Here is a 21731-nt window from a genome sequence, read left to right as displayed (position 1 = left end):
AAATATACATATTGTTCGCTTTATTTATTGAGAGTTTAAAAATCTATCGAATACTTTGAAGATGACGTATACCACTCTTCCTATGTTAAATAGATGAAGAAATCCATTAACTGAAAATATGTTATTTTTTACTAAGGAGAAAATAAATTTAATGAAGAATATAATTACTATTTTGAAATATCATAAAGATAAAATAATATTTTTTATTAGTATTAATTTCTATATTTAATAAAGTATTTGACTATTTCAAATATTTTTCATTACCTAACACAAATAATTTTGAGTATTCTAAAAAAATAAATTGATTTCTATACGAGTTAATGTTTAGAAATTATTATTACTATGCCTTCTCCAAACAAAAAATTTCTTAATGTCTTCTAACAACAACAATTATGATGATACGAACAACACAAGTTCTTTTAATATATTTTTTTATGAGAATAAAAATACCATTGCAATTGACATTTTCTCACTTGGAATGAAATTTGAATATCATGCTTATTGCATTATTTGAACTAATTTGAAATATCCAAGAATGAATATTTAAAGAATTTTTTCTGCTGAAGTAATTACTTAATAAAACTAAAATATTTTTGTGGAATTATATATATTTATCGTTAGTAGAGTTATAAGTTCTAAAATAATTTCCAATGACACTCAACGGTGATTGTAATGTAAAATAATAAATGTGAAAAAAATAATTTAAAATTAACATTTTATTTTTTAGAACACTGTTTAGTTAGTAAAATTTATTCAATGAACAGTAAAAATAATATTATTTTGTTTAGAAAAAAGAAAATAAAAGCTTGAAATCCTGGATCCAAAACAAAGTTTATGTATTCTATGAGATGACTTCAATATGGAGCAAGAGAGGAAAGTCAAAATGAACACCTCGGTGTATACTGACACTAACCCGCTTTTGGCGATCTAAAAAGAACTTCTTACGAAAAAAAAATCAATTAAAAAAATGGGAAATCAAAAGCGAATGATGAACCAGATTGAAGAGGCAGTGACTGGATTCAAGCTGGTCATGGATTCCCATAACACTCGTAACTAATACTTTTTATTTTCTTGATTTTAAATCACCCCCTCCACGTGCACTTTACTCACTCTTCCTTCTACTTCCTTGTACCACTAGCTATATCTCTATATATAGATATATTGTATGGTGTCTTCTATCTCCTTGTTTGTATGTGTATAAATATACGCGGATACAGTTTTGAATCCCATTACTTGCTTGTATGACATAGACATGAACTTCAGTTTATCTAATGGCAGAAACCGTTGCGTGTTAAATGTTGTATAAATCTCTGTATTGAATCGTGGGATCACATACATCTGTAGATAGAAGGTATTTTTTCTGGATTTAAAGCAGGAGGTTGAAAGAAAAGTGTAATCAAACATGGATAAGTATGAGGTGGTGAAGGATTTGGGAGCTGGGAATTTTGGGGTAGCCAGGCTTTTGAGGCACAAGGAGACCAAGGAGCTAGTTGCCATGAAATACATTGAGAGAGGCCACAAGGTTTGTCTTCGTTCTTTTTTTCCTATTCTCTCTCTCTCTTTTTTTTTTTTTTCTTTTTCTGTTTGGTTCCCGAGAAAATTCTCAGCGAGCTACCTTCTGGGTCGTTCTTCAATTTCACAAATTCACTTCGATAACATTCAGCTGAGGCAGGACTACTTTGCATTCCTATGCGGGTCTTCTACTTCAATATTAAGGTCTTAACTTGAATAATAGCTCAGGAAACAGATAGTGGTTGATTGGGGAAAAATCAGTAAATGATGTGAAACTAAAAAGTTTTTCCTGTTTGTTCTCGGCAATCAAATGGAGTGTTCAGATGTTCTCTCTTCTCGCTGATATCAATTATTGTTAGCTGGTTGCAGATAGATGAGAACGTGGCAAGAGAGATAATCAATCACCGATCACTTAGGCACCCAAATATAATCCGGTTTAAGGAGGCGAGTATCCGTGTCTTTCTTACACTTCTTGTTAAATTTCTTGAAATGGGGTTTTAAGTCTCTAACACAAAATGGAAAAAAATTGATGGGATTTTAAATTTCTGAAGGTGGTTTTGACCCCTACCCATTTGGCCATAGTGATGGAGTATGCCGCCGGCGGTGAGCTCTTTGAACGAATCTGCAATGCTGGTAGATTCAGTGAAGATGAGGTTAGTCCTCTATTTTTGCTATCGTTGTGTTGTTTTCAATGTCTCTGTTTTTGTCTTTTTGCAATCATGAAGTGGTTGTGTTGCCTTTGTTATTTAAATTTTTGCAGGCTAGATACTTTTTTCAGCAGTTGATCTCTGGTGTCAATTATTGCCATTCCATGGTAAATTCCAAAGGCTTGATATCACTGAAATTATCTTCTCCTAGAATTTCATTTAACTAGATCTGCTTACATCTTGTATAGAAAAGTAAATCCTATTTATATTTTTCTTTCTTCTCTTATTTTGCAGCAAATATGTCATAGAGATCTGAAACTGGAAAATACACTGCTAGATGGCAGTCCTGCTCCTCGCTTGAAAATATGTGATTTTGGTTACTCTAAGGTATTGAAAAGAAGTCGATTTAATTCATTTTCTGAAAACTCTTATAATTTATTTTCTTTGTTTCTTATTTTTGATACAGTCATCTCTGCTGCATTCAAGACCAAAATCAACAGTTGGGACTCCAGCTTACATAGCACCAGAGGTTCTTTCTCGGCGAGAATATGATGGCAAGGTATCTTTTTCTTTTTCAATTCATTTTTAGTATTATTTTGGACTTTGGGAAAGTTTGTTGTTGGATAGTACACGTAACATTACATTTGATTGTAGTGCCTAATATGGATCCATAAAAGAAGTACCTAATCTAGATAGGCTGACAGTGAGTCCATTATTTTCTGAATGAGGTGATATTGTCTTTTGGCAATATTATCGCTTTCAGCCTTTTTTAAGTTCTTGTTATTCTCTTTTTTAAATATTTCCCAATCAAGAGATATGATCAACATTCTAACTTTCTTGGTGGATGAAATTGTTTAATAGCATATCTGTGTTGCAAGTGGGTTAGCTTGAAGGCACATGCTTGTTGCTGGTTTGATTTTCAACATCATTTCCATATCCTTGTGCAGTAGTCTAGTCTTGACAAAATAGACACTTGTGTGTCATATTTATTGGAACATCAATTTTTAGTCAATTTTTCACGCTTTCTTAGTGATTGAATTTTATATATAAATGGTGCTTGTCCCACCATTATTTGACTCACTACTGTTGAATGGCTGGGTTTTGATGACATGACACAAGTTGCATTTTGTGATAATTCTTATTTTTTATGACTACCTCTCACCCTAAAATACAGTGACCTGAAACCAGACATTCACATTTTCACATTTCAATTTATACTTCCGCATGTTTTCCATTGTCTTCCCATTTCCATTTGCAAAATCCAGTAATAAAGACTCAATCTGTTATCTCTGCACTTGTTCACAGGACTACTAGAACTTGTGTTCATATAGACAAGCAAATCCGTTTTTTATAAAATTTTTGCTAAACTACTTGTAGGATGATCAACGGGATCAAGTTAGCATCTTTTTGATGGGACATTAAAAAAGTCGACCTCAAGTCTTGTTTGAAATGATTAATTAGAAATAATATATTGTAGTTCTATAAGAAATTGTCTGGTTTTTTTTTTTTAATAATATGTATATGTATAGTATAGGAAGAAGGAATTATGAGGAGTACACTTGGCAATATCTAGCCTATACTCTTAACTAACATATGGCACTCACTGCTTGAGCAAAAGGGTGTGAGCAAAAGACTCTCACTGCCTGAGCATAATGCTAAAGAAATATTGATCATCACTAGTCAGTTTTTCTTTGGCTGATCTTATGCGGCACATTCATATTTTAAATTTCAGATCTCCTGTAGCTTAGTTGCTCATCTAGATCCTTTTAGTAATCTGGAATATTATCATATCATGTCTGGTTTGAAATGGTTGACTTCCCATTCAGCATGTATCAGTGGCAACCGTCTAATTGTATCATTTACTAATTTTATCAATTAACTAAGTTGCACCTACTTCCTATACTTTATGTTAACCTTAACTGATAACTGGGGCATGTTTGTGTTGTTTTTTTTTTCTTTCTCTAAAATAGATATTTTTAGCCTTAATTTACAATAATTCTATTCTGATTTTTCTTTAAGAAAATTGCATATTTCATATTCCTTTTCCCATCTGCTTTTCTCTGCTAGTCGTCACTCATCACTAAATGTAACACCCGGAAATTTGAAAAAAATTTATTTATTATTTTATTATTAATTATTTTAATTAGGTTAAAAAAAAAAAAGCCACGTCAGCAGTCCCGGCCAACCAGGACCTGCCACGTGGCAAAACCACGTCGACCGGGGACGGGCCACGTTGGCGATCTGCGTACGCGCGATCGGACGGCCCAGATCAAGCGTGCGTACGGACGGCCCAGATGCAATCGCACGGACGGCCCAGATTAAATAAAAAACGGACGGCCCAGATTAAATCAAAATGGATGGCTGAGATCAAAAGGCAAAAGGGTATAAATAGAACCCCCACACCTGACCACAAAAACTCTAGCCGCCTGCCCTCGCCGGAGAAGACGAACCAGATGCCGGAGACGCCGGCCGCCGCCACCCACCGCCTCACCGGGGAGATTTCCGACCGCCGATCGAGGTAAATTTCATACCCCCGACTCGTTTTTCCACGCTGATTTCCCCTGTGACCAAATCGGAGCCAAAATCCCGGCCAAACAGCCGGAAAACAAGGCCGAAACCCAGCGGCGCCACCGCGCCCCTCCTCGGTTTTTGCCTCCGATGAGGCCCTTCCCGGCCTCCGTTTGATGCAATTTTTATATCACCGTGATCACCATTCTTTTCTCTACAGGTTGATCGGAGCCGAATCACCAAAACACGAACCTCACCGGAGAGCCGCCGCACCCGAGAGCGCCGCCGCCGCCGGTAAGCTTCGGTTTTCCGTAATTTTTTGGCTCCCCGAGGGTCCTAGGGTTGTTTTATCGCAAGGACCGATGCAAGTGTGGCCGAATTCGGCCGGAAACGGCTGAAAACGGCCAAACCGAGGCGAATCGCCGCCGCAAGCGGCGGCGCCTTCGCCGGAGCACGACGGGCCGCTGTGCCGGAATTGCGATATTGGCCAAAAAGGGGCCCTGGGCCTAATTTGGGATTTTTTGGAACACGTGCATGTACCAGTAGTGCGTTTCAGTTCCCCGGGAAAAATTCAGGGAAAATTAGGGACAGCCTGTAGGCGCACTGTGAAGCCGTGTTCGGACCCCGGAACGAGTAAGGACCCCTCACCCTATTTCCTATCACGGTATTAAAGTTCAATAAATGATAAAACGGTATTTCATGAATCAATAAATGTGTGAAATTGTTTAAGGTCGCTAATGGAGCCCGAGTCTAGCGTGTTTGTCGGTTAACTGTTATTTGGCCTATTTTACAGTTTTAAATGTAGTATGAGGTTTGATGTTTTCATTTTATAGTTTCGTGTGCATATTTTACTGTTTTATTGATTATGGATTGAATGACTGAGATATTGATGCTGTATGTTGTCTGTTTGGCATAAATTACCGTTTTGCTTATTTGTAAGTGGATTGATGATGCTGACTGAGGAAAAAGAGAATGAAAGATTATGTAAATGGGTAATTGTATAATGTGGTCAGCCTGACTAGATATCCTGGGAGATGGTGGACGGACCGGGTCCGTAGGGAACCCTACCGGGATTGTGGTCTCCCATACCGGATGGGGTATGGAGATCTTATGTGTTTTGGCGCCCATACCGGACGGGGTATGGGGACGGCCTGTTTCACCCTCATACCGGACGGGGTAATGAGGTTTATAGTTTTGGCGCCCATACCGGACGGGGTAATGAGGTTTATAGTTTTGGCGCCCATACCGGACGGGGTATGGGGACGGCCCTGGAATCTGATTTCAAGTGTTAAGGGTTAACGGGTAGCGGGACCCCTATGGATCCCCATGAATACTAGTGGGCTGGTAAAAGAGGAAAATATGTTGTGTAATGATTGAATTACAAAAGGCGTGATAAGTATTATGTTATACAGTTTATATATGATTTCACGATGATGATAATGTTATTGCTTTCGTATACTGTTTTATGAATTTCACCGAGGTAAGTGGATGGTAAAAGATTTATTATTGACAAAAGAATTTGTTGTAAATTATGCTCCATTGGTCTTTTTGTGTTTTCTACCCACCTTTACTTCCGTGACGGTGAGATATCGTGATGTCCTTACTGAACTAGTGTAGCTCATTCCTTATTTAATCATTTCAGATCAGGAAGACATTGTTCCCGAGCCCATTCCGCAGGAGAACGACAAAGGGGACGCCTAAAGACTCCATAGTTATATTCGTAGCTTTTACTTTCAAGTTTCTCCTTTAGATAGTTTGATCTTTTATATTTTATGAGCACGTTTTTGGTTTTAGTGTAAGGGATGTTAATCGAATTTTTGACTTCGCTTCCGCATTTGATATTTTTAATACACATTTCACTCCTCTGAAATCTTTCCCATGTAAATGCCTAATTTTTCTCTGCTTTGTCAGTACTCTCTCTATCTTCCTTCATTTTCGTACCCTCCACTACTTCCACAAATCTACCTTAAACCTGCACGCCAAAATCATCATTCCAGTTGGCTTTATTTCTTCCTCTCCTTTTCCTACTCTTCAGCATAAAGGCAAAAGCCAAGCTATTGCTCTTCACATACAAGGTTTCACTCACCTTTCCACATATGCCCTCAAGTGCACTGACTAATTCATACTTTTCAAGGATTAACTTGATTTTTGTTGATGATAGAGACATGTAATTCTTGCACAACTGCTCATAATAGAAGTCTTTTGTAGACACTGTGTCAGAAGCCTTGGACATCTAGCTTTGACAGAGCAAGGAAGTAGAGAATAGGGAGAAGGAGAAGAGAGATTAGAGGAGGGAGACTAGAGTTTGAATTTGAATATACTTGAAACTTTTGTATTGCTCTTAGATTTAATTTACAAGCTTATTATACTTCTATTTGTTTCCCGCTCATACAATATGTTTGAGGCTGAAGGTTGCATCTTCCCGAGTACACTCATTAGTGGGAGTTCCCTTCCATTGCACAAACACTTGACCTACTCTCTTTCTATCTTGGAAAGCCTACGCCATTATAGTGCACTTTCTAGTTGCACAGTGGTAGTCCCTTCTATGACACACTCTGGTATATTCTCGAAGGGCACTTGTTTACCAACTATAAATTCTTAAGCTGGGATATATGGAATATCAGATGCATCCTGGAAGACTGTGGCAGCTTGAGTTTGTAAACTACATCTCCAACCTTGTTGATGACCTCAAAGGGTCCAAAGTAGCACGGAGAAAACTTAGAAGTCAGCCTAGAGCCTAAAGACCCTTGCCTGTGAGGTTGAAGCTTGAATAGTACAAACTTGTGAACTTGAAAGGTTCTTCACTTCTGTGCTTGTCTGCATACTGCTTCACACATAATTCCTGTACTTTATGTTAATCTTCAATGTAAGACTGGTGTATTTGGGTCTTCTTTTAAAAAAAAAAAAAAAAATCTAAAATGGGGATTTTTAGCCTTAATTTCCAATAATTTTATTGTGATTTTCCTTTAAGAAAATTATATATTTCATATTCCTTTTCCCATTTACTTTTCTCTGCTAGTCATTACTCATTACTCATTACTAAACACTTCAACACTGAACTACCAGATGTCCCTTTTCCACCAACACCTTTATTATCTCCTTCGAAGTCTTTCCTGTATAGATTTCACCCAAATTATATATTTCATATTAACCCCTCAAGTCTGTAGCTATACATGGGCTGACTCTCAAGAGCTAGGATGAGCTCTGTTATTAGTGCGGACAAGGAAGAGTCTTCTTTGTAACTGTTAAGCACTTCTTGTAACCATGTGTATGTTGTCACCGCAATGATAGTCTGCAAAGTAGCTTCGGGTTCCTCCTCAAATCCTCTGCATCATAACGCATCAGCTAGTCTATTCTGGGTCCCTTGTTTGTATTGTATGGTATGGTTCAGGTCTAGCAACTTGGTTACATTTTTTTGCTGCATCATGGTGGTAATCTGCAGCTTGCTGCATCAAGCAGGTACCTCAGACTTTTCTGATCAGTCTTAATGATCACCTTTGTTCCCTTCAATTAGTGTCTCCACTTGGTCACAACATACACTGCTATAAATTCCCTTTCATATATAGACTTAGCTTGGTTGCGAGGGCATAATGCTTTGTAATATGAAAGCAATGAGCTTGTCTTCCTGCATAAGAATAGCTCCTATACTTTTTCCACTAGCATCAGTTTCAATAGTGACTGGTAATGAAAAATTAGGGAGCTATAAGATGGTGCTACTTACCATAAATTTTTGAGCTTTTGGAATACTGCCTCTGCTTCAGTAGTCCATTGGAAAGAGTCTTTCTTTAGCATATCTATGAGAGGCTTAGCAATTTGTTCATAATTTTTAATAAATTTTCTTTAGTAGCCCATGAGTTCCCAAGAATCCCTTTAATGCCTTCACTGATTTGGTAGTGGCTAGTTCCTCATGGCTTCTATCGTTTGAGGATTTGTCTTGACTCTGATGCGGGAGATAATATGACCCAAGTACCCTATTTCTGATTGCATGAACGAGTATTTGGTGTTCTTGCCATATAGTTGGTGCTTCTTCATCAAGGTTAATACTATTTTCAATTGTTCCAGGTGTTCTTTTTCACTCCCACTATACACCAAGATGTCATTAAGGAAAAAAAACTAGAACAAATTAGATAATCCTAGATGACATGGTTCATGAGAGTTCAAAAGGTGGCGGGTGTATTGGTGAGCCCAAAAGGCATCGCCTTAAATTCAAAATGCCCATGGTGTGTTCAGAAGGTAGTTTTATGCACATTCTCTTCCTGAACCTTATTTAATGGTAACCTGCACGTAGATTAATTTCAGAGAAAACTATAGCCTTAGACAACTGATCTAGCAAATCATCAATGAAAGGAATATGAGACTTATCTTTTACCATGAGATTATTGAGCTTGCGGTAGTCCACACAATCTCTATGTTCCATCTTTTTTCTTGACAAGTAGCACTAGATAGGAAAAAGGACTAGTGCTGGGTCTGGTAATCGAGTCGTGCAACATCTTTGTCACTTACTTCCCTGCTCTATTTATCTGAAAAAAAAATGTGCCAGTACGGCCTGATGTTCGCTGCCTTATGACCTATGATCAGTGGGATGGCATGATCAAATGCCTGAGTAAGAGGGAGGCCACTCGGTTCCTTGAAAACATCTTCAAATCGAGACAATAACCTTTTTAGTTGTACACCCTTTCCATTAGCAATGTTGCCCCCTGTCTCCTGTATTGAACCTGCCTCAGTAGTCATCATGATGAGGAAGACTGTGTCCCCTTTTACCTATTGCTTCTGTTGGATGAGTTTTTGAGCTCTTCCTCCAGTCATGCCAACCATAGATTGTTTTTTCTTAGCCCTGTAAGATGATGTCCATATCTTCAAAATTAAACTTCACCAAGGAGTTAGCAAAATCAAATATCATTGGACCATATTGCTTAACCCAATCTACACACAAAATCATATCATAAACACCCATCTTAATCCCTCTGAACCCGTTGCAATTGCAGCCCTGCATCTCTCGTCTAACTTTAGGGCACTCAATCTTGCTAGAATTGTTGCCCATTTGCCACCATGACAGTGAATGTTTTCTCTCAAACAATCCTATCTTTAACAAGCTTGGCTGGATCCTTGTTAATGAAGGAATGTGAACTTCCACTATCCAAGAGGATCAAAATATCCTGTCCTTCTAGCTGTCCTCTAATTTTAAGCATTCCACCGATCAACACACCTTCTTTAGTCTGTAGAGACAAAGTTCCAGTATTCTTATTTGCTGTTTCTGTTACACCTTCCTCCGTTTTCTCTTCCTCTCTCTCAACAATTTTGTAACGCCCGAAAAATTTGGAAAAATTTATTATTTTATTATTAAATATTTTTTATTAAGTTTTTTTTTTTAAAAAGCGCCACATCAGCAGCCACGTCAGCAGACTCAGTCAGCAGTCCTGGCCAACCAGGACCTGCCACGTGGCAAAACCACGTCGATCGGGCACGGGCCACGTTGGCGATTCGCGTACGCGCGATCGGACTGCCCAGATCAAGCTTGCGCACGAACGGCCCAAATTTAATCAAAAACGGACGGCCTAGATTAAATCAAAATGGACGGCTGAGATCAAAAGGCAAAAAGGTATAAATAGAACCCCCACACCTGACCACAAAAACCCTAGCCGCCTGCCCTCGCCGGAGAAGACGAACCAGACGCCGGAGAAGCCGGCCGCCGCCACCAGCCGCCACACCGGGGAGATTTTCGACCGCCGATCGAGGTAAATTTCATACCCCCGACTCGTTTTTCTACGCTGATTTCCCCTGTGGCCAAATCGGAGCCAAAATCCCGGCCAAACGGCCGGAAAACACGGCCGAAACCCAGCGACGCCGCCGCGCCCCTCGGTTTTTGCCTCCGATGAGGCCCTTCCCGGCCTCCGTTTGATGCAATTTTTATATTACCGTGATCACCATTCTTTTCTCTACAGGTTGATCGGAGCCGAATCACCAAAACACGAACCTCACCGGAGAGCCGCCGCACCCGAGAGCACCGCCGCAGGTAAGCTTCGGTTTTCCGTAATTTTTTGGCCCCCCGAGGGCCCTAGGGTTGTTTTATCGCAAGAACCGATGCAAGTGTGGCCGAATTCGGTCGAAAACGGCCAAACCGAGGCGAATCACCGCCGCAAACGGCGGCGCCGTCGCCGGAGCACGGCGGAGCCGCCGTGCCGGAATTGCGATATTGGCCAAAAAGGGGCCCTGAGCCTAATTTGAGATTTTTTTGGAACACGTGCAGGTACCAGTAGTGTGTTTCAGTTTTTCGGGAAAAATTCAGGGAAAATTAGGGATAGCCTGTAGGCACACTGTGAAGCCGTGTTCGGACCCCGAAACGAGTAAGGACCCCTCACCCTATTTCCTATCACGGTATTAAAGTTCAATAATGATAAAACGGTATTTCTTGAATCAACGAATGTGTGAAATTGCTTCAGGTCGCTAATGGAGTCCGAGTCTAGTGTATTTGTCGGTTAACTGTTATTTGGCATATTTTACAGTTTTGAATGCAGTATGAGGTCTGATGTTTTCATTTCATTGTTTCGCGTGCATATTTTACTGTTTTATTGATTATGGGTTGAATGACTGAGAAACCGATGCTGTATGTTGTCTTGTTCGGCATAAATTACTGTTTGCTTGTTTGTATGTAAATTGATGATGCTGACTGAGAAAAAGAAGAATGAAAGATTATGTAAATTGATAATTGTATAATGTGGTCAGCCTGACTAGATATCCTGGGAGATGGTGGACGGACCGGGTCCGTAGGGAACCCTACCGGAATTGTGGTCTCTCATACCGGACGGGGTATGGAGATCTTATGTGTTTTGGCGCCCATACCGGACGGGGTATGGGGACGACCCGTTTCACCCTCATACTGGACGGGGTAATGAGGTTTATAGTTTTGGCGCCCATACCGGATGGGGTATGGGGACGACTCTGAAATCTGATTTCAAGTGTTAAGGGTTAACGGGTAGCGGGACCCCTATGGATCCCCATGGATACTAGTGGGCTGGTAAATGAGGAAAATATGTTGTGTAATGATTGAATTACAAAAGGCGTGATAAACATTATGTTATACAGTTTATATGATTTCATGATGATGATAATGTTATTGCTTTCGTATATTGTTTTATGAATTTCACCGAGATAAGTGGATGGTAAAGGATTTATTATGGATAAAAGGATTTGTTGTAAATTATGCTCAATTGGTCTTTTTGTGTTTTCTACCCACCTTTACCTCCGTGACGGTGAGATATCGTGATGTCTTTACTGGACTAGTGTAGCTCATTTCTTATTTAATCATTTCAGATCAGGAAGACATTGTTCCCGAGCCCGTTCCGCAGGAGGACGACAAAGGGGACGCCTAAAGACTCCATAGTCATATTCATAGTTTTTACTTTCGAGTTTCTTCTTTACTTAGTTTGATCTTTTATATTTTGTGAGCACGTTTTTGGTTTTAGTGTAAGAGATGTTAATCGAAATTTTGACTTCGCTTCCGCATTTGATATTTTTAATACACATTTCATTTTAAATTTCCGGGGCCGTTATAAATTTCCTCTGTTTCCTCCACTGTCAGGACCATCTTGGCCTTACATCAGTGGCCCCAATAGTAGCAGCCGCTGCACCTGAAGCAGGCAGCTGTACTTTCTTATATTTGTCTCTTTGAGGTTGTTCCAGCCATGTACTGCCTGTTGTCTTCCTCCTTCTTTACCCTGGTTCCAATTGTTACCAGAGCTCACATGCTCTGCTGAGTAGGTCGAGGTTCATCCATTGAAGTACTGGCTCTTGGTCATTTCAAGGGTGGACTGATCCTGCTGTAAGTCTTGTTCCAAAGACTGATTTAACATCTGCAGCTTTAATGGTTTGATAATTGGCCTCAGTTCAGGTTTCTAGCCACTGATGAAACCAGTAATAAACTTCTTATCCGATAATGTAACATGATCGGCCATCATGAGAGCCCTTAAATTGCTCAGTTGTTATTGATAATCAAGTGCTCTACCAATTTGCTCCAACTTATTAAATTTTTCTATGAGATCTTTTCAGTCAGGCCTACCAAATCTCCTGCACAACTCCTCAGCAGATACTTCCCACTCTTTGTCAAGCTTAACTAGCAAAAACCTGATAACGTTTCTCCCAAGAGCAGAGAGGCTTCTCCACTGTGTTTCATCTGCAGTCCCATTCACATAAAAGTATTTCAAACAATATTGGATCCAAGCCCGGAATTAATTCCCTCAAACATTGCAATCTTGACCCTAAGCATTAAAGAATTATGAGTTGTGGTTCTTCAGTGTGCACTCTTATTACCTTCGGCCTAACGCAGTGCAGGCATAGGCAGGACGCCCTTATCAGCTAAATTATTGGGGATTTTGGAGTTTACCTGGGTAGTCGACTCGGTTGGGCACATTCCCCTGGGAAGCATGTCATACAATCTTAGTCGAATTGCTGTTAGGTGTGTCTCTGTGATTCATACATCTCCCACATGAGTTCTATTAACCTCTGATTGACATTCCACACTGTATCCTCCAGTTGCGACATTTTTTTTGGCTTAATGGCCACTGTTTTTCCCTTGGCATGAGTCATGGAGACCGTAGAAGCTTGAGTTCCTTCAAGAATGAACAACTCTTACACCACTTTTTTAGAAACCTTGGACATCTAGCTTTGACAGAGCAAGGGAGTAGAGAATAGAAAGAAGAATAAGAGAGAATAGAGGAGGGAGACTAGAGAGGAGAGAATTTGAATTTAAATATACTCAAATTTTTGTTTAGCTCTTCGATGTTTACAAGCCTGTTTCCCGTATTTGACTACCTCCACCTCTGACTGTTTCTGGTATGGACCCTGCCAAAACCTAATTTCATCTCTTGTGCCCACAGTAAACCTTCTATAGTTTCCTTACACATTGCCTTCCACCAACCTATTTTCATCTCTTGGACTATCATCTTATCTTTCTCAGTGTTCCTCTTCTTTCTCTCTATTGTAACATGCCTCATATCATGTGAATTGATTCAATAAAGTCTTCTACCAGACAATTTTTTGTATCATCATCTACTTCTTGATAAATTCATAGCAACAACTTGGTTGTGCCGGTTGTCGAATTTTCCAGTATAGATTTGGGAGGCACATAGAAAAATACAGCTAGGTCCATGTTATTTGGAGACTTCTAAGCCTCTGTATAACTTTTCTTCTTTGGAGCAGTGGTGCTTGATGAATCAGTGCAAGCTTAGCTATGTATTTAGGAATGAAAAATTATTGAGTTGATTTATGGTGATGGCGGTTATCAATGGGCTTGATGTGAATTATATTTAGAGGATGAACCACAGGATGACCATTTGGGACCGTTGGCGTAAATTGTTGAGAGATTTATTGCTCATGTGAAGCTAGGTTATGAGTATGGGTGTTCTTGACTTTTGCTGCAAAAGATTGAGCATTCTTTTTCCCATTTTTTTTCTATTTTAATATGATAATTTTAAAGAAAAAATATTAATTTTATTTCTCATCTGTTATATTGTTGCACTTGGGATTTTTATAAAATTTTTAATTTATTAATAATCATCTCAACTAATTAAATAATAAAATAACAAAATATTCTACTCAACACTCTCTTCTCAAGTTAGTGCAATGATATTACACATATTCAACTTGCATACTAAGTTTTAAAGAGACATTCTGCAGTCTATTTGAGGCGTACACATGTGAATAACCTGAAAAAGGATCGGAGAAGACCGGTCGTAGCGGCTCGCTCGCAGAGGAAACAACTATGCGTCAGATAGCGAAACCAAATGTGAATACGCACGGAAGACCTGGGAAAGGAACAGAAAAAGCAGGTTGGAGCGGCTCGCGCGTAGAAGCAGTAGATCTGCGCCGATATCACAAAATCAGAGGCGGACGTGTGCAGAGAAATCGGAAAAAAGACCAGAAAAGGTTGGTCAGAGTGGCTCACAAGCAGAGGAAGTAGATCTTTGACAGTTTTGCGAAACCCGAGACAGATGCGCACGGAGGAGGCAGAAAAAAGAACAGAAAGGGCTCGCACGTGGAGGAAGCAGATTAGGCCGGTTCACGGGTGACAATGCCATATCTGTCCCAATCGGGATGTTTTGGCGACGGTGCAATGGTTTTTCGGGTTGGATATGGTTTTTTGGCAGCGTTTGTGGTTCGTGTGTCTCTACTGCTGGCGACGTGTGTGACTCACGCGCCTCTGCTGCTGGCGACGTGTGTGGCTCACGCGCCTCTGTTGCTGGTGGTTGACAGACTCAAGAGGAGGTCGGCAGTGAGTCTCCGATATTGTCTATGGCGGTGATAATAGTAGATCTGGATTAGTGAATACCAACTTAACCTGCTTTGCTATTTTAGAATTTGAATGCAATTCTGAAATTAAAACCGTAAAATAATTTTATTTAACTCTGATGCTATGTTGATTTGGGAGAAAAAATATTAACTTTATTTCTCACCATTTATATTATTATGCTGGGATATTTATAAGTTTTTAATCTATTGATAGAAAATTATTATTACAATAAAATTCTAATTATATGAGATTATTATTTTTGTAAAATTCTAATTAAATCATTTCAACTAATTAAATAATAAAATATTCTACTCAACACACTCACTAAACTCCAAAAGCAAATCCAGGAAAAAAAACTCGCCTATCCTCTTTGTTTTCCGCACTTGAGGCCTTCAGCCGTTATGCTCTTCCTTCTTCAATGTTCACATTCATCTGTTCCAAATGTGGTTTCCATCACATCCATATTGGATATCTTCCCATCATTTCCTTGAAAACGCGAGCATCTTACGATTTCAGCTCTGCCTCTCTTCTCTGAGTCGCTGTTTACAACTCAACTAAGTTCTTGAGGACCTCCTTCTCTTCCCTCCTCCCTTCACATTTCCTCTACTTGTTTAGAATCACCCAAAACCTCACATATCCCTGACAACAACAATTGTGTACACTTTGTGCGACCATACAAACACCTAATCATCAATACAATTGTTGTTGCCTCTCCTTCTCATCCCAAAAATCCATATTTTCTCTCGCATTTCTTTTCCTTCCTGTTCTTTTCTTCACTGCTTGTCCTCCTTCATTAGATAGAACTATTGCCACCATAATCACCCATCACCATCTGAAATCCATCATTGATTCCCTTCTATCAGTCAACAAATTATCATCACTTTGCCAAAACACAAGAAATAGAGGAAGAATAATTTGGCTAAGCCGAAGACCAAAACCAATAACATTGATCATGGTTGCTTGCAGAAAGAGAAGAAAAGCTAATTAAGAATTGAACTTTTTATTTTATGACTAAAAGACACGAATGACATTGTGTAACTGTTAAAATTAAGAAAAATTATACAAAAGTGTAATTTGGTATATTACAATATTTTGAGGTGCATATTAATACAATTAAAAGTGTATCATGCAATTTGATATAAACAGGAAAGTGCAGGGGTACTTTTAATATTCTATCTCAAAAATAAATTGAATGAAATCTACTCCCCGTTTAAGGCAGCATTGGCTTTGGCTTTTGTGTTTCAAATTTTTTTGATTAAAAACACTTTTAATGAAGAATTATTTAACAATACTTTTAAATCACAATAGAAGCTACAGCCGCGCAAAAGCCCACACTTACTTTATCGGTGGGAACTGTTGATCTCAGAATAATGGGGAGGACAAAAAGTGATCATGCTGATGATCTCTTTCTTTCCTGAATTTTGTTGGAGATATATGGATTTTTGCACTTCTGATTCCTCAAGTTATTTGTGACTTTGATCCCTTTATTAGTTCAGAATACTATCATATGACATATGGCATATGCAGTCTACTATCAATCCAATATAGAAAGGGAACTTCAGCTGATCAGCTTGCACTCATCATGTAACGGTCCCGAAAATTAAAAGGAAATGTATATATATTTATTCTAAGTGCGGAAGTGAAATGAAATACATTATGATTAACATCCTTTACACAATAACCAAAACGAATTAAAATATGAAAGAATAAACTAACTTAAAGGAAATACTATAAATGAATGCTGTAAGGAAAATTAATAAATTCTTTGGCTTCTATTCTCCGTCTTCCTGCAGAATAGGCTCGGGAACCAAGTCCTCCTGATCTGAAATGGTTAAGTAAGGAATGAGCTACACTAGCCCAGTAAAGGTATCACACTATCTCACTGTCACAAAAGTAAAGGTTGGTAGAAAACGAAAACGACCAATGGAGTATAATTTATAACAAACTCATTTATCAATAATAAAACTCTTTACTGTCCACCTATCTCGGTGAGATTCATGAAAACAATTTATGAAAACAATTACATCATAAATATCATAATATCACGCACATTCTGCAACATAACACATATCATGCTTTTGTATTTCAATCATCAGGCAACAATTTTTCTCTTTTATCAGCCTACTAATATTTATGGGGATCCATAGGGGGTCCCCGCTACACGTGAACCATTCACATTAATAACTTAATTCGAGGGCCGTCCCCATACACCGTCCGGTATGGGCGCCAAAACACATAAAGTCTCCATACCCCATCCGATATGAGAGACCACGTTCCCAGTAGGGTTCCCTATGGACCCGGTCCGTCCACCATCTCCCAGGATATCTAGTGAGCCTGCCGACTTATCCACTTATAAATTCACATACCATCCTTATTTTTCTTAGTCTCAATTACCTGATCAACATAAATACGTAAACCGGCAACGCACACCAAATAAGGCAACACAACATCGAGTTCACAATAATTGAAACTATAATAGATCAAACAGTTATTCATGCATACGGAACCACAGAATAAACAATTAGATACTATATTGCATTTAGGCTGTAAAATACATCAAACAAAAACAGACCAACAAATACATCAGGTTCGGGCCCCATTAGCAATTTTAATTAATTATACATATTTATTAATTTATAAAATACTTTTTTATCATTTATTAAGCTTTAATGCCGTGATAGGAAATAGGGTGAGGGATTCTTACTCGTTTCGGAGTCTGAAATCAGGTTCTCACTGCGCCTATGGTCCCTAGTTCCCTGAATTTTTTTTTCAGAAACTGAAACACACTTCTGGTACCTGCACATGTTCCCAAAAAATCCCAAATCAGACCCAGGGCCCTTTCGGCCAATTTCGGAACTCCGGCACGGCGGCTCCGCCGTGCTTCGGCGACGGCGCCACCGCCCACGGCAGCGATCCGCCTCGGGTTGGCCGTTTTTGGCCGAATTCGGCCAAACTTGCATTGGTTCATGTGATAAAACACCCCTAGGGCCCTCGGTGGGCCAAAAAATTCCAGAAAACCGAGACTTACTGGCGGCTCCTCCAGCGCGAGTTGCGATTCGGTGTTTTGCTCTGGTCAACTTGTAGAGAAAAGGACGGTGGTCACAGTCGTATAAAAATTAAATCGAATGGGAAACAGGAAGGACCTCATCGGAGGCAAAAATCAAGAAAACCCGCAGCGGCGCCGCTGGACTTCGGCAGTGTTTTCTGGCCAATCGGCTGGTAGTTTGGCTCTGATTTGGCCACAGGGAGGTTCGGCATCAAAAAACGAGCCAAGAAGAGAAATTTTACCTTATTTGGCGGCCGAAAAGTCCTTTGGTGCGGCGGCGGGTTCCTCCAGTGGTTGGGTCGTCTTTTCCGGCGAGGGTTCTGGCGACTAGGGTTTGGAGTTGGGTGTAGATGCGATTATTTATAACCCTCCCTTTTTAATCTGAGCCGTCCGATCGCAATTAAATTAGAAATAAATCTGAGCCGTTCATCGCGATGTGATCTGGGCCGTCCGTGCGCGATCAAATCTGGACTGTCCGCACTCGTGAGATCTGAGCCGTCCACGCACGCCTTTGATCTGGGCCGTCCGCGTGTGCGGGAACGGATCTGGGCCGTCCGATCGCGCGCACGCGGATCGCCCACGTGTCTCCGTCCCGCGTGGCTTCCCACGTCAGCGTCCCTGCCACGCGGCGTGTCTTAGTTGGCCGGGGCTGCTGCCGTGGCTGCTGACGTGGCATTATTTTTCTAAATTGCGTTTTGACTCATCGGTTTTCGATTTTCTTTTCAAAAACACCCCTAGAATTCAAAATTTCACCCCTTTTTTCCAAAATCAATTTCAATTAAATCCAAAAAATAATGTTACCCTATTTTATTATTATTATTGTTATTATTTTTATTTCTATTAAATTAAAATTTTATAAATTAAATATTAAAATAAAATAAAATAAAACAAAATTTCAATAAAAATTAAAATAAAATAAAAATAAAAATAAAATGAAAATTTTGGGTGTTACACATCACATATTTTTATGCAATGCAAGGCATCCAGAAATAGGTTTTTATTCTGCATAATTTATTGCTTCTCCTCAGAACTATGTAGCAATAATTAGTATCCTATATGTTTAAGCATATGAATCTCTGGTTTGGTTCATTTTCTACTTTTTACATGTTTGAAAATTTTGTTTTATTATTATTGTTTTCAGTTGGCTGATGTATGGTCATGTGGAGTGACTCTGTATGTTATGCTAGTGGGTGCGTACCCCTTTGAAGACCAAGAGGATCCTCGAAATTTTAGGAAAACTATCCAGGTGAACATCAGTCTGATTCTTAAAGTGCTTTATGTCATAAAGTTTTCATTGTTTTCTAATTTCCTTTAATTTACATAATAATTATCCTTTGTCATTCTTCTGCAGCGAATAATGGCTGTCAAGTACAAAATCCCAGACTATGTTCACATATCTCAGGATTGCAAACACCTACTCTCTCGCATATTTGTTGCAAATCCAGCCAAGGTATATGTGATTTCAGGTTACACAGATTTTTGCAATTCATAGGAATTGATCCTCCTCATACTATATTGCAAACATGATACTACTATGGCATTTCTCTGGTTAAGAGATTGAATTAGGGGGTTATAGACTTCTACAAGTAATTCAAGTGTCATCTCTTTCTATTTCCAGGCGTTATAATATCTCATACAGAACTAATGTGTTAGATATTAGGATGTCTATCTTACAGAGAGAGGCACTATCTAGTTGTACCACAGTCCATTTTGTCTGATCTATAATATTTCTGGAAACATGTCTTCCCTTCATAAAGCTTTTTCCTTCTTATTTTCAAGGAGACTTTCTGAGGCCTGGTTTAATTTTGTGATTTCTTTCTTTGAGAGTCACTAGAAATGCTCTTCTTTCTTAATTGTCGACAGAGCTAATGGGATTGAGTGTCTGGACCTAGCCAGAAGGAACAAGAATAATCAGACTACCTCAAGTTTAATTTCTTGTTGAAGTTTTATCTTTAGCTATTTACTGAATTTTATTCACCTTATCAATGTTACCAGGTGTTAGTGGTGTGCAACGAGTAGTAGTCCAGCTGACGCAGCCATCAGCCACTGTTAGTTATGCATGAGAATATGTGGCAATGTTGGCTGTGCTGATATCCCTCTATGATTTCAGTAGAGATATGGAAAATGAATCAAAAAGATCTTGCTTCTACCTCTATAATTTTCTGAGCTAGTCCTTCTACATCTTCCTTCTTCTCTACTCTTCTAGTGATCTAAAGGACCTTCTGATGAGGTTTCTGACATCATTCCTTCCTGTATAAGAACCTTGTCCTCAAGGTTAAACTCCGGAAACTAGAACCTATTTGGTTTATGTTATCATCATTAAGCACTAATAAATCCAATAGAACCTATTTGGTTTATGTTATCGTCATTAAGTACTGATAAATCCATTATGCATGACAATATCTGCTCGAAACTCATTCCATAAAAATAATAACATTTACTGTTTGGTTTTTATGCAGAGGATTACTCTTAAAGAAGTCAAGAACCATCCTTGGTTCTTAAAGAACTTGCCAAGGGAGCTAACAGAATCAGCTCAAGCCATTTATTACCAGAGAGATAACCCGAGCTTTTCTCTTCAAAGTGTGGACGAGATAATGAAAATTGTTGGGGAAGCAAGAAATCCACCTCCATCATCAAGGCGAGTGAAAGGCTTCGGGTGGGGTGCAGAAGAGGTTGAAGGGGAGGAAGATGTGGAGGAAGACGTGGAAGAAGAGGAGGATGAAGAAGACGAGTATGACAAACGGGTCAGAGAGGTTCATGCAAGCGGGGAATATCAAATCAGTTGAAGCAGTAGACAATGTCTTCCCAGCCTATTATATCATAATATTTGAATGTATAATAACTAGGTAAAATAACTGAGGCATGGAGCGCAGCAAGAATCAATCAGGAAATATGTATGTGCTAGATGTTTGAAGGATGTAGTTGGTATGGATCTGTGCGTATTGTCTACAACTTGTCCCCGTATAAGAAATAGTCATTGCTGTGTTGTCACTGGAATTGTAAGTTGTGCAACTTATTTTCAGAATATGATATGGAAGATGACTGCTTTTAATTCAGAAATATTAGTATAGAAACTGAATTGTAGTGTTACTTGGGTGGGATGATACAATTTTTTACTAGAGAAAACAAGTTATATTCTTGAGCCTTGAGAGGGTAGGATTTTACCAAAATAACATTTGAGTTTAGTGATTAATAATTGAGAGTGATATGCAATTTGAAATTAGGCATGTGGGTAGGGTCCCTCCAAAAGCATAATGAGTAATGAAGAGAAGAGTTGCAGAGCCGACAACATTACTCCATCCATGAATTTTGCTTTGCCAATTCATGCATTCTCATCTTTTCTCATTTCAATTTCCAACTATGATTTGGCCATGCCCCTTCATCACAAACTTTTATTTATATGTATATGGCGTATAATACAGTTTAATGGAGAATAATATTATTTATTTTACTTTTTTTTTTCAAACAAAAAACATAACACCAGACTCTTGATTTAGTAGTTTACAATTTATAATTTTTTAATTGACACGGGGATTGCAAGTAGGTGAAATTTCAGATTGTAATCTTTGTTCTTTCTGGACTAAATTGTCTCCGTATTATTCGAAATCATTCAATCAATTTTTATACAAAACCCGTCTTCAATAATATACCGAATCCTCAAAATTTTGTTCAAATAAGTTTTTGATTTGAGAGCAAAATTAAATGTTCATTTGTAATGTTACAAATAGACATG

At 38.9% G+C, this 21731-nt stretch overlaps 1 protein-coding gene across 1 annotated transcript; it reads left to right on the top strand.

The window, feature by feature from the left end:
- The first annotated feature begins 858 nt into the window (after positions 1-858).
- On the top strand, positions 859-21058 carry LOC110808621 (serine/threonine-protein kinase SRK2A-like). Its single transcript, XM_088223438.1, has 9 exons — positions 859-1522; positions 1882-1956; positions 2064-2165; positions 2273-2326; positions 2454-2546; positions 2626-2718; positions 19140-19244; positions 19350-19448; positions 20458-21058. Exons 1-9 carry the CDS (start codon positions 1403-1405, stop codon positions 20782-20784), a joined length of 1068 nt encoding a protein of 355 aa, XP_088079564.1. The 5' UTR covers positions 859-1402; the 3' UTR covers positions 20785-21058.
- The last annotated feature ends 673 nt before the right edge of the window (positions 21059-21731 follow it).

The sequence above is a fragment of the Carica papaya genome, chromosome 6, assembly GCF_054855325.1.
Source record: "Carica papaya isolate Zhongbai chromosome 6, ASM5485532v1, whole genome shotgun sequence".
NCBI lineage: Eukaryota > Viridiplantae > Streptophyta > Magnoliopsida > Brassicales > Caricaceae > Carica > Carica papaya.
Note: the sequence above shows the minus strand (reverse complement) of the source record. Positions and strands in the feature narration are given on the sequence as shown.

Excerpts from the sequence above, each read along its gene's own strand:
- LOC110808621 (XM_088223438.1), top strand. The coding sequence starts at position 1,403 with ATGGATAAGTATGAGGTGGTGAAGGATTTGGGAGCTGGGAATTTTGGG. Across the intron at positions 1,957-2,063 it reads ATATAATCCGGTTTAAGGAG|GTGGTTTTGACCCCTACCCA; the intron begins GCGAGTATCCGT and ends AAATTTCTGAAG. Across the intron at positions 2,547-2,625 it reads GTGATTTTGGTTACTCTAAG|TCATCTCTGCTGCATTCAAG; the intron begins GTATTGAAAAGA and ends TTTTTGATACAG.